The 13,787-nt window shown below is 36.0% G+C and overlaps 1 protein-coding gene across 3 annotated transcripts in view; it reads left to right on the top strand.

The window, feature by feature from the left end:
* SPAG16 (sperm associated antigen 16) overlaps positions 1–13,787 on the top strand; it is a 416,305-nt gene that overhangs the window by 58,601 nt on the left and 343,917 nt on the right. For all 3 annotated transcript variants that reach the window (XM_064515349.1, XM_026120033.2, XM_064515350.1), the window contains exon 10: positions 12,863–12,993. In XM_064515349.1, the coding sequence (XP_064371419.1) occupies positions 12,863–12,993 (131 nt within the window). The remainder of the gene's footprint in view (positions 1–12,862; positions 12,994–13,787) is intronic.

The raw sequence follows: 13,787 nt of genomic DNA on the forward strand, positions 1-13,787 counted from the left end.
GCAGCGCTGTCGGCATCTCCCCCCGCCTGGGAGGTGGCGGCAGCAGCCTGGCAGCTCACCGTCCGTGGTGGCGGAGCTGCATGAGGAATTTACGCATCTGAATAAAAACACACAAACTGAGTTCATGTAATGCGGTGATTTATCCAAAAATGCTGATTTGACAAATATAAGTGGCTCTGGGAAAAGAGAGGTGGTGGTGGGGAGCTAGGAGGACAAGGTGGCCCACTGGAAGCTATGGTGTATTCTCAATGTAATACAAATTACACTATCCTATATATTTTAGGATATTTTATTGCATAATGTGACCAAAATTTAAGAGCGTCTTTATTCACATGTGCAAATGCATTTGTTCATTTAATGCTGGTTTCCCAAACAGGGCAGCAAGCCAGCTGTTACTGGCTCTAACCCTAGGGTCTTTCAACCAGTTTCTGACTAATGGGATAAATCATGTAGGAAGCGTAAATTTGATATGGATTGTGATTTAATAAAAATGATACAGTGGTATCTGTGATGCATATATCCATAGGTATGATCTAGTGAATTTTTATGTAGTTAGGTTTGAACATGTGATGTTTAACTAATTTGTTGATTCATACATCTGTTCCAAAGAATCAAAACCAGAAATAAGACAACTCAATTGAAGGAAAGATCTGAAGTTGTTAACCTACAGAGGTGTTTTACAGTACAGTTGTAGAGAGAACGCAATTGCTATGAGCAGTGATTTTTTTTAATATTCATGATATCATCAAAATCATGATACTGCAACATTTTTAAAGTATGCCAAAAAGCTGAAGTAACTTGATGTCTATCATATAATCAGAATTACCTCTTTAACATGCCTAATTGAATTGTATGGCCTATGCACCATGTGTTGCAGTAATTTAAAATATCCCTGAAGTTTAATTGCACTGTAAGCAAAATTTAAGTTGACAAAATAAAATTATATCTGGTAGAACTTTATATACTTTATTGTGCTATTGTTTATTTTACCACTGATCATAAATATAGTAGTTTTCTCAAGTGTAAGCCTTTTTAAGAAAAAGACATGAAATATCTTCAAGAATAGCGTATGTTTAATTGTGACTTACAAAACTGCTGTGAAAATCTAGGCATCCAAATGCATGCCTTGTATCTTCATAATTTATTGCAGTATTTTCATTAATGTTTTTTACTTCCCCTTAATAAGTGTTCAAGTTGAGTTTTGTAACAGCATTTTTGCTTTTTTGTGTAAAATGAACATACATATGTAATTGTGCTGTATGTTTATATGATGTATGAACATAGACATTGTTTTTGCACCTTCCTAATGGCTTGATTATATGATAGATCATACTATTTTGAAAAAGAAACCGGAGCTTATCCTGCCTTTAGGAAAGGGTGATGCCATGACAATGACAATCAGGTCAACACATTCAGGATCACTACCAGTAAAATATTATTGAATTTACTCATTTGTGTGTGATAGAATTTACATTTATACTTCCTGTTAGTGGTAGCCAAAAGTAGATGTTTAAAATCCAGATGCATCGGTACCAGTATCTTATAATTGTATAGTTGCAATATTGAATTGCATGATTTTAAGTAATTAAAATTAATTGTATGTATTTCATTATATTCCTACTGTGAAGGAGTAATTAAAAATGGATGTTTGCTACATGGTGTTGAGACTGTAACTGAACTTATTCAATTAATAGCATATTCAGGTGCTAGAAGCACTTCACTGATTCCTCACTCACATTATTGACTCATCAGAGATTGCTGCTCATGCTATATCCGGTAACAGACTAGATAAAGTAATCAAAAGAAGTGGCTAAAAGTATGCTTGAGGTAAGTAGTTACTTATTTATCTTTTGTAGTTACTAGTAGTTACTTATTTATCTTCTGAAGAACATTTTTGAGTACTTGAATGGAGGTTAAAGATGGTTCTTGACTTTGTTTTTAACCACTTACAGTTCTGATTAGAAATCAAGTCTGTCCGGATTGGGCCCGCGGATCTAAATGGAAGCTTTTGTGGAAGTGAGACGATGTTTAACTCTAAGATGACAAATTTCCCTGGTGAACTAGGCCTATCTCCAGGAATACCACACACAGATCAGTATTCATCATGGAGAGGGAATATTTAGGTGAATGCTTTTTTGTTGTAAGAGGCCATTGAGGACATGCCAGTTGTTAATGTCTCAAACATTGTCACAAGGCGAATTTTTGCAAACAGGTTCTGCATGGCAGTGGCAAACCATAAAGGAGGCGTGCAAAAACCATGGCATGGGGCTGCCTCCACCACCCTGGGTTGTAATATTTGTCTCTAGCGTACAACTTACGATACAGTCCACATGAGTGGCACATTTTCCTATTGCTACTTAAGAAATGTGATTTAGTTAAGTATTTACTAAGAAGTTTTAATGCTTTAGCAGAAGCTAAAGCTTTGCTGGAGTTGTTTTTTATTTTTATAGGATTGGGCAATATGTTTTGCACAGAGTAAAGGTTTTTTTCCTTTGTATTTTTACTTTCTGAAAGAGTGGCAATAAAAGCTAAACAGATAGCAGTGGTAAAAACTTGAAGAAAATTAGTACAATTTGGTGATGGGTCCTGAATCATTGGCTTCCTCTTATTTTTTCAAATCTGTTTAGTAATCATTGAGGAATACAGCTTTAGCCACAGTAAAAGAAACAAGACACTAGTTATATGCAGCAGCTTTCTAGCTTCAACTTTATCCTTTTCGTAGTTGACAAATCATTTCTTGAAGTTAACTAGTGCTAATAAGAGCTCTAGGACAAAAAGGTATCAGATATCTGAGATACAGTTCTATATGTACAGTACTGCTACTTTCTAGTTTCTTCATAGTAAGGCAAGTCTTCAAACAGCCATTGCCTATGGCAGACCCTTAAAACTGACATTGTCAGGAGCAGTTTAAAGTTAAAATTTCCTGTTAGCACCAGTTCAGAAGCTCTGTATGGACAGTTGCATGAGCACAGTAGCCTTGAATGTGAGGTCTGAACAGTTTTACACTGGCTCTTTTAATTAATCTGATTTTACTAACTATTACATATTATCTTCATGTTTATTAAAAAAAAAAAAAAAAGAACTGTAAGAGTTACAAAGCTGAATAAGGAGGATTTATGTGGCCACAACCTGTTAGTGATTTTTGTTTTTTATTAGCAAGCCAAGCAAGATGTAGTATGCAATAAAATTTTTATTGTGTTTACCTGCTATTGCTTTCAACTTCCCTTCCTTAAATTTCAGATGTTTGTAAAATAATTGTAGTCAGGACTAAAATAGTAAAACAAAGTGTAAACTGCAAATATTGTATTACTAGAAAAATTGAAATTGAGTTGTTTCAGTATTAAGAATCATACAGCATTTGGGTCCTGAATGTCGTGGTGATGGCATTCTATTCAGTGGATGCACTGCGTGTCTTTTACATCCAGATTTTTTTCCACACACAGCTAAAAATAAGATACGTTCCTTCAGTTACAGAAAACATATGGTAACTCAGTATCATTGCATCTTATTTTACATTAATATTCTGTCATTCTTACAGCAAAACACTTAATTCTGTAGTTTTCTTGCTTAATATTTGGTAGTTTTTGAAGAAAGCTATTTCCATTGCACAAAAACTCATCTACTTACCTTTGAGGACAGAGTGAAGTGTCAGGTTTTCATCATGGAAAATAGGAATTGATTTGAGTCTTTCTTTAAAATTTACTTTGAACCTTAAAATAAATTTAAGTAGTATTTGTCAGCTTGTCATCTTAGTAATGGTCATTATTCAAATCTTTTACTAAGAATCTTGTGATTCTTGTAAAAACTAAAACTTGAGGAAAAATAAAGTAGTTTGGAAATCTCAGTTTGCTTCCTTAAGTGTTCTAGCCAACTTAAGAACATACTTTAGTTTTGATAGTATCATGACTAAAATGCATTTGTTGTGAACAATTGTAGGCAAGATTATTTTCATTTTCTTTGATCTATAAATTTGTACTTTATAAGTACTAATGCTTATTCCTACAGTTTGAATGTGTGGTTCATGGTAATCCTCAGACTCTTTTGAAAGCTGTGATAGTTTAGGCAAAAATTGAGATGCAGTGTGAAGCTAAAGCTCTAGTCTGAAAACTGTTTAAAACTACATACTTAATAAAGAGCTTCTGAGAAGGTCTACTGATTTCTGTGGCACTGCTTTGATACTTCAGAATTAAAATATGGAAATGTTAATACTGAAATTTGTTTCATCCAAAGGAAAAGAAAAAATGCAAAATATGTCCTCTATAATATAAACACAATAGAGTTTTTAGGAAAAAAGCAAACAGTTCTTAAGTTTTTTCTCTCTTTTAACTCTGATTTAAAAGATCATTTCAATGGTATAGGAGAGTACCTTCTGATTAGCACAATACTGAGTACCACTGATTAGCAGAGTCCTTTTTCCAAGTACAGAAATGAATAGTTATTTTTCCTTTTGGGTGAGAATGAAAAATAGAATATTTCCTTGAAAATATTTAGGCAATGACACAAGCCAGAATATTTTGGGTGAGACTTATATGCATACAGGAGCTATGCCCCAAGAAAAATTTCATTTTCATGACTTTTTCACTTCTTAACGGGATATCTACAATTTGCTTTAAAGTGAATATATGGGTACCTCAGGAAGTGTAACTGTGATTGTGACTCTTGTGCGTGTCACAGACTGCAAATTAGAAGGACCTGCATAATTTTCGAAGCGTAACTACTGCTGATGATGCAGAGTTGTTGATCCATTTTTCCGAAGAAGTAGATTTCTTCTTTCCCTCCCCAAGGGACTTTGAATCACAACATTACTGCCTGATGATCTTTGCCTCAAGTTAAGCTTGTGTGTGTGTGGTGTTTTTTATTTATTTATTTATTTATTTATTTTTTATTTAAGTAACAAGGCTTGGTTTTGCTGGCAATTGCATAGTGAAGCCAACTCTTCATGACTTGCATTTTTAACACCTGAGTAGGGAGAAACCTAGAGTTATGTAATGATGCAGACAAGGCTGAGTTGTGATTTCAATAAACTGATTTGAGTGTTTTCTGCTTTGTATTAAACCATGCTGTGTTTTTCTCAGCTGTGGGATGACTTAGATCTGTTCTGCTTACCTATTCATTGCTTTTTGTGTGTTTTCACAAATGAGAATCTCTTGTGCCTTCCTCAAGGAAAATGAAGGCTGCAGACTTGCTCTGAAGAGCACTGCTATCAGGAGCTAAAAGGCAGTTTTTCTATAAAAATTCAGGACAGGAAAGAGAGAGGCTTTTTAGGAGCTTTAATGTTGTCTTAATACTTAGATAACCATTCTCATGAAGACAATATTCATGTCTTAGGGAGAATTAAAACAATGGCCTGAGACCCAGAAGATAAGAATTTGTTGTACAGGCTCCTAGGGAATTTCAGCTTGATCTGTGGTAAATCACTAAATCCTCATGTGGCATATGACCATATTCAGGTTTTTTTCTGGGAAAAAATATGTATTCCTTTTCTGTTGTGATGTGTTTTTGTATATTAATCTGTGAGGGCTTGGAGCAGGGAGTGTTTCCATGAGTTCATGCAATCTTGGTTTGCGTAGGGCTCCCTAGGTAAATGATTTGAATGACTAATGGATAAAGGAGGATCTCCCATTTGAACATCTTCCTTGTGTCTGTGAAACAAATGGAGATAATGATATTCGTTCCCTTCTGCTAGTGTTTTGAGAGCTGTGGAAACACTGCATGTGAACGGAGTAAGGGTCATGCCTAACTTTGTATGACTGGCTGATGCTCTTTCACCTGTAAGTTTGGATAACAGTGATAGTGTAGTTTCTAAATGATAGCCTGGGCATATGCGATGCACCATTGGCTTTTACCGCTGTCAGTGATTGAGGGCGTGTGTTCAGGATGGTTATGGTTCACAGAGATTCTTTCTAGGATGCTGTTTTGGATTTAATGTTCCTTGCCTTTGATGATAAAGTAATAGGATGTTTAATTTCCCAGGCAGGTAATGCATTACTTTCTTTTACACTGATGTAAGAGAAAAGCTTAAAGCATTTCCGTGTGTATTGTAGTACAAATGTCCAGTAGCTTGCAGATACAAGAGTGAATGAAAAACAATATTGCTTTGGCTCCATAGAGCTAAGTGCCTGCTTTTCTTGAATTTTGGCATGCACGTTCCCCTTGCTGATGAAGCATCAGTCTTTGCAATCAATGCGTTTCATTAATATGTTCAGCGAGGCCTTGTTATGCAAGATCTCAAGTTCTGTAATGGATTCTCTGCTATCCCCAGGGTTTAGTGACTGAAAATAATTAGGATTAAACAAGGATACTTCTTTCATTGCCAAAATTTGCTGGGGGGCTATCTTCATATTTGCATTCTCTGTATCACAGAAAGTTTGTATAAAGATACCACATTGATTTTTCAGTGAGAAGTATTTATAACTGGGAAAATGTGTTACATGTTGACCTCTGTAGTTTCACAGGTAGCATGGTAGCATGCTTGTGCTTCTTTTGAGGACCTTGGAAGCTACGTATTCAACTATGCCTCATGTAAACCGCAGTTCTGATTACTGTCAATACAGTAAAAATATATTTTGGCAGTACTTTGAGAGACCCCCTTGAACTAGTACTGGTTCTAAACTCTGTGGAGGGTTTCTCAGCCAACAAATGACCTCAGCAACAGACTTGGTATGTTTAAAATGTGACTTTCACCTTGTGTGTATTGGGGAACTATTGAAATCAATATTTCACCTGGCTGTGACAAATGCTACCACAGTTGATATCATCCAAACCCTGCAGTATGAATTGTAGGTATGAATTTTCTCCACAACTAAGGCTGAATCTCAGTTCCTAGTAAAATAAAGGATTACTACGCTAGAGGGGGTCAAAACTATTATTTCAGAAATGTGTTCAGAAGACTTCATTGCATTGTTGATGACAAAAATGAGAAAAACTTAGTGTTTTAAAGACTTGCATTTTGTAAACTGATAGAAATACTAGTATTTTTTCATGTTATCTTTTTACTGTATGATCTGTGAAATTTACTGTAATTTAATTAGCTATTTCCTGAAATGTCTAGTTTTTCTATGGGAAAAAATGCAGGATTTTTTTAGTTGATTCTATTCAGAGAGCCTAGGTTTAGGCTTCCTGGAATTGCTCCACTCTGAAATGAGTAAGTCTCATTATGCTTCGTAATTATTTTAGTTCCTGAAAGCTAATAAGAAATAGTTTACAAAAAATACTGATTTCTGTGCTTTATGTCATAATTTAAGATGCACAGATTTAGTAACATGCATTTTATAATAGTTTGTAGTTCTTGAAAGGTAAAAATTTGTAAGACAAGGAGCATGTTAAACTTACAATATTTATGTGGAGAAGGTGGCATGGATTAGGATTATACTGACTTTCAGATAACCTCTTTACTTTGCTCTTTAGCCAATATATAATAAATACTGCAGATTCATTTTAATCACTCAGATTTGGAAAACATACTACAGATTTTTGGGGGGAATGGCTTCAGAGATCTGCAGGTACGTTATGCCTAGAACACGGTTCATACTATCTGCTTAGTGTAAATATATACTAGGAAACCTGACGTACTTCTACAAAAATGTGTAATTTCGGCTACAAATGCATCATGCTTTCTTCCTGGAATGCAGATGCAGAGTTATTTGGGAACTTTAAGTATTTATTTCCTAATTCTGAAATGTTTAGACATCTGAATATTTGAAAAAAGTTTGCGATGTTATGTTTGTGTGTTCTACATATTTTAACCTCTCTCCAAAAATCATCTTATCCATGAGGTAGAAGAATTTTTAATTCAGTTAATAATTATCTTCTATGTCTTTCAAACAGAATTTAAATAACTTAGGTGTTAATTTGAGTGTTATTTCCCATGAATAATACTTCTACTTTTAAAAACACTTACAACTCACTCTTACAAGAAGAACTCAGAGGTGGAAATGCTAATTAAGTCTTTTGCAGATACAGATAGTGTGTATAGGGATTTGAAAAATTCCAGTAAATTTACTTCTAAATTCCTTTGATTTTTCAGATGGGTGTTGAACCTAATATGCTGGAACATCCTTGCAAATCCTGTTAGGCTTCCGTTTGCTGCTTATGGCACCATTAATTTGTCTGACACTGTTACTTTGTCTCACACCATGTTTTAGGAAATACAAGAAAACTTTAGACAGACTAGTAAGGTATGTAAAATGGGTGGTTCAAGACATAGGTGCTTCGTAAGCACCTTGCAGCCTTATTAACACCTGAGCTCAAGACAACAGAGGATGATTTTGATCATTTGCTCGCCATGACTCCCAGCCTCTGGCTTCCTCTCGGAAAAGAAACCAGTGTCCTAGGGTAATCGCCATTCTAGGTCCCTACTGTCCCAAGAAAAGTGAGTCCGGTGTTCCAGGAATGTGGTATCTGAGCTTCATTAGGGCAGTTGGAAGCTGAAGTCTTACATGTCTATGAAAGCTTACAAAATAGGAAATAACATTGAGAAGTTTTTCCGCAAACAACACTAAGTGGCTTCTTAGTTTCGAAGATGAACAAACATAGTTTAGGCGTAACAAAACTTACATAAATGTCTAAGACCAAATACAGGAGACAATATCTAGAGTTTCTATCAGACAGTCTTTTTTATAATTGAGCAAAAAAACCCCCCAAACACTAGATTTTTAATTGTTTTTATTAATCTACATATGTGATTGTTGCCATAGTCCACTGAAATCTTCTTCCTGGTCTTGGGTCTGTAATAGATGCATGTGTGCTGATCATTCAGTTACTAGCTAATGTATTTATAGTGATTTTGTTAAGAAGCTCAAGTCAGGATAATAGCATCTGTGTAGAACATGTAGATTAGAGAGGTTCTGAAAAGGGAGACAAAATGGCATTCTCTTGATAGCCTGTAATTTTGAAATTTGCTGTGTGCTTGTTTCTTCAAATTAGCCAAATGGCTACCATCAAGTGCAAACAAATTACGAAGGATGTTGGTGGATACTCCTGCTGTGTGTGTACATTTTCAGATTAAAATACATTGATTTTATTCCAGTCTTAATTTTAGCAGTTGATGGGCATTTTAAAGAATACAGTAATTTCAGTCTTCCTTGTGAAGCTTCTCACAGCAGGGTGTCTTGAAAATGTTGCAAACGTGAATGATGGGCTATGTCTTTTGAATGCTGCATAGTCTTTGTAAGTGGTTTTGTAATGATTTTAGTGTAGTCCTTAAAATATATTGTGTACAGTTATCCTCTTTACATTTTTACATGACAGTATATTTTTAATAAATCCCTTTAGCTTGGTTAATTAGAGTTGGTAATAAGTCTCCTAATCTGCTGGCTGATCTTAGAAAATATTTTAGGCCACGCTGATCAAAAGTGAGGCTGTAAGATTAAATATACATATATATATTTTGGCTTTTTATCAGTATTATGCTAGCAAAAAACCCCAGAATTCTGTTAAAGAATACAGATCTGCCTCTGTGTAAATCACAGAGCTTACATACTTTCCTTTAATGTCATGGAATTTTGTGGTAGAAACTTCAGCCTCCACAAGAAATTTTGCAGAAAGAAGCTGATATAAGCCTCCATTCCCAATTGTAGTCCAGTTTTTTTCCCATCACCACTATACTATTTGTCTTACCTAGCTCTTTCCTTGAGGCTTGTGGCAGCCATGAAGCTTCTTTCTGTACAACCCAGCCCTGTTGTGGTACAACTTCTCTTCGCTGCCTGAAGTAACTGGAAGCTTTCCTGTCTGTGTCCTCAGCTTCTGAAGTCTCAGGTCAAAGTAGTTCATCCCTGATGCCACTTAATCTTGGGGCCTTCTGCTACTGTGTACTAGGCAAATATAAGTTGTTCGTGGTCCCTACAGAGACTTTTTCAACTTTTCTAAAATTTGTTGGAGGAGTTTGACTAACATGGTCTCAAAGACATTTTCAACATAATATTAACTGATCATACTTGTGTAATCCCTGATTTGGGATGCATGGCCAACTGTGCACAGTGGACTGTGTGCAGTCATGCCATCAGGTTGTGTGCACTCTCCACTGCTCCTGCTTGGATGGTGCAGTGGCCTGTGATATGTCAGAGGCTTGCTCTGTGTCCAGTACTAAAAGTATACTCATTTAACTCTGTCAGTTTAGCTCTGTTGCCCAGTTCAGTAGGGAAAGACTTCTTTTTGTCTGAAGTATTCATTCAAGTAATTGTAGAGTATACGTTCATCTCTAAATAACTTGATGCTCAAATGCAGTTAAGGTCATCACATGCAAACAATGATAGAAAATATTCTAACTATATTCTGTATCAAGCAGATGATACTTAAAGAAGTAAGATCAACTCTCCAGCAGAGCTAATCTCTTGAATTTATGTTGTGAGCTTCGAACACCCCTGTATGTGATTTACCTCCCTAAAGTCCTGAAAAGATGGTTAGTTCCAGCTGATTGTGAATTACAAGTGCAGATCATGCCCAAATAGCCATCTGAAAGTACTGAGGTCTGTTTCTTTGTCTTGAGCATCAGTATGAAGGGCCATTCTGAGGACAGGTTTCTTTCTGGGGTCCTAGTTGCCTCTTTTGGGAAGCTGATGGTTCTTTCCTCCTGTCTGGAATCCTCACGCTGTGATCCTTTCTGCCCCTTACCTGGTAGAGCCAAATCTGGCTCCAGAAAATGTGTGTGTTTTCCTGGTGAAGAGCCTGATAACTTGGTCCACTCATGTCTGATTCGAGCTCAATTTGAGAAGGTTTATCACTGAAACCTAAGCCACCTCCGTCTGACTGCATGAATGCTGAATATCAGGTCTGCAGTAAGGGAGTCCTTGAGCAAGAATGACTCCTTTGTGCCTGATGAACCAGATTTTCTGCTGCCAGTTATGGATGTACTCCAGCAATAATTCTGTAGGCCTTGTTCATTTAGGCTAACTGCTGGAGCTGAAGAAACCCTGAGCTGTCAGCCCAGTGATCTTAGCATTTTGTTTTAGTGCTCAGTATTTCAGCATTCCTATGCCTGCTCAGTATATATCTGAAGGGTTCGGATCTTTCTAAGAACCCAGTCCTACATGGGATTATAAGGATTATCCACGAATCTTTGCAGAGCCACCCACTTCAATCACTGTCTGATTTTGCCTTCTGTTATTTGTTGATGAGGATGTTCTTTCTAATGATTGTCACTTCCACCAGGAGAGAGAAGCGTCTGTGGCGTAGTTCTAAGATGTCTTATTCTGCATAGAAAAACTTATCCTCAGAGTTCATTCTGAATTCAGGTCTAATGTATAATTAGAGTTTCATCAGAATCTTAAAATGAGCTTTCCTATTTTTCCCTCAAAGTCACAGATTTCCAGGACAGAGACCTTGCACATCCTGAATGATAGGCCTGCCTTTGTCCTTTTATTTTGTTTGGGTCTTTAACTGATGAAAAGAGGCGGATTCAAGGAAGGTGCTGTCTCAGTGGACTGCAGTTCTGGAGAGGCTGTTTAAAAAGCTGCAAATGTGGACCTACCTACCAGAGTAGTTAATGCTGTTGAGCAGCGTCAGCAGCTGCCTTGGCGAACGTCTCCTCTGGACTGCAGCCTGGAGTTGCAGTCCTGTGTGCAACAAGAGTTACTGTTGTGATGAATGTTATTAGGGTGGTGCTACTTGTCTGAAACTCATCTTTTGGTCTTTATTCAAGTAGAGAAAAGGAGCTCCTTATCCAAGTAATGGTGCTCTGTGGGAGATGCTGCTTGGAGCTGCTCACAGTGTAGGTCTACATATATGCAGGCATTCAAAGGAGAAAAAAGATTATTTACTCGCATCTCCTCTCCTTTTCATTGTGTTGTTTATATGTACATATACAGCCCCCTCCTTTCTTTCTGCTGCCATGATTTTTCTATTTAGTACCATAATGGAAATTGCTTAATTTAACTGATAGGGACTATTCAGTGATTAGACCGCATGCCTTGCTGCGCAAAGCTTGATAGTGCTACTGAACTTATTCTGTTCTAAATTTGTCTGAAGGAGTTTTTTCTGGCTGCTAGTTGATGAAAAGATTTCAAAAAGTAAACTTTTTTGACCATGAGATGGTACAGTGCAGGATAGATAACTGTGTCTCAAATTGGTAGTTTTAAACTTTGCTAGACAATTTTTTCCTGTTTGAAGAAAAAATCATTTACAAGAAATTTATTTGACGTTAACTTTTGACTGTCTTCCACCAAATACTTATTGAAGATAGATTGTTCTGAACTTAATGTAGGGTATTTTATACTAATGACTTAACAGCCTTCATTTTTCAGCAGCATATTGTATTCCAGTAGCAGGTACATAAAGGACTTTTATAATAAAAGCATCAGGCCAATTTTTTATTACTGATGCCTACAAAGTTGCAGAAACTTGGTTATGAATGTAAATAACAGCAGAATTTGTTTTGTCATTTTTGAATGTCTCTCAGTATCCACAGTGTAGAGTTGCTTCTTTCCCAGTGCTGTTATGTTGAACAACACAGCTGTGTTTTTCTGTTTTGGGGGACGAGGTTTTGGTGACATAAACAATGGATATATATTTGGTTGCAGATAATTTGCTAGTACTGACTGTTGATCCCTTTCTGGAGCAATGCTCTATTGACCTAACCATTCAGAGGTTAACCAAAGGAATATAATCTTAGAAGAATAAATTAACAAGTCTTATAATATTCAGTTGTTCACTACAGGCCCCAGTCTTCCAAATGTGCTTGTACTTGGTTTTAACTATGCATCGCAATGTGTAAAACCAGGATAACAGTGATTTAAAAAACTGAAAATTGAATAGTGGGGAAAATAGGAAAAATAAAACAAAATTGAGCTTTTAAAATAATGACACAGTAAGTAGTACACTGTACCATTTCTGAGAATTAATCGCTTATTTTATTCTTTTTTCCCAGGATTCAGAGTTTCCTGCAGATGATCAAGTGAAGCCATACCTTACTTATGCTAAAGAATATACTCAGCCCCTGAAATCTGGAGTGTATAGATTGAGCAACACTTTAAAAGCGCACGACTTAGCAGTGAGCTGGTAGGAACCATTAACAGTACATTAAATTTATTGTTATATACATGTTGAATTTTATTTTTCATCAGGTCATTGGGATGCATTTGCTTTAAGTACCATTCCAAAAAATTACTGGTAGCAGTCAGAGGGACACTCTCTGAAGAATGTGAAAGTAGAAAAGATGATCACAAAATTTAGTGGGATGCATAAATACAGTAAAACACCCAGGCAGAACTGTTTAGGGATTTTGAGGTTTATCTTTTATGTAGGAATGGTGGGATTTGCTTACTGCATATAAAAATGAGATTCAGAGATGACTACAAACTCAGGTTCCAGGATACTGAATTAGAATGCTGAATATTTTTGCAGTTTGTATTTGATTGCAATTTATTCCCTTGGGTCAAAAATCAGGAGTTTAAATTTAGATTAGCTTAAGTGTGCAATAGCCTGTAAGCAGTGACATTTCAAATTTTGCTAGCTGCAGGCTGAGGAAGAATAAACATAAAAATCTTTAAAAATATGTTAAAGCTAGTTGCAAAGTTTAGACGTTTCTGACAAATTGTCTAGGTATGAGTATCTCTCATATTCATTTAAAAGAATTATATTTATTATTTTTTCCATTAAATAAATTTCATGTAGCTTGATGCTGTTAATAGTGCACTCAGACTACGAGTAGCTTACATCTGAAAGTATTTCCTTAAAGAATAACTGTATTTCTACACTTCATTTCAGTAGCTTAATTTCTTGTTGAAATTAAGAAACACAGTCCAATGTAGTTATTTTTTTAAAAAAGTCTAAAAGCTTGGGCAACTTGGTTC

Source organism: Dromaius novaehollandiae, chromosome 7 (assembly GCF_036370855.1).
Source record: "Dromaius novaehollandiae isolate bDroNov1 chromosome 7, bDroNov1.hap1, whole genome shotgun sequence".
NCBI lineage: Eukaryota > Metazoa > Chordata > Aves > Casuariiformes > Dromaiidae > Dromaius > Dromaius novaehollandiae.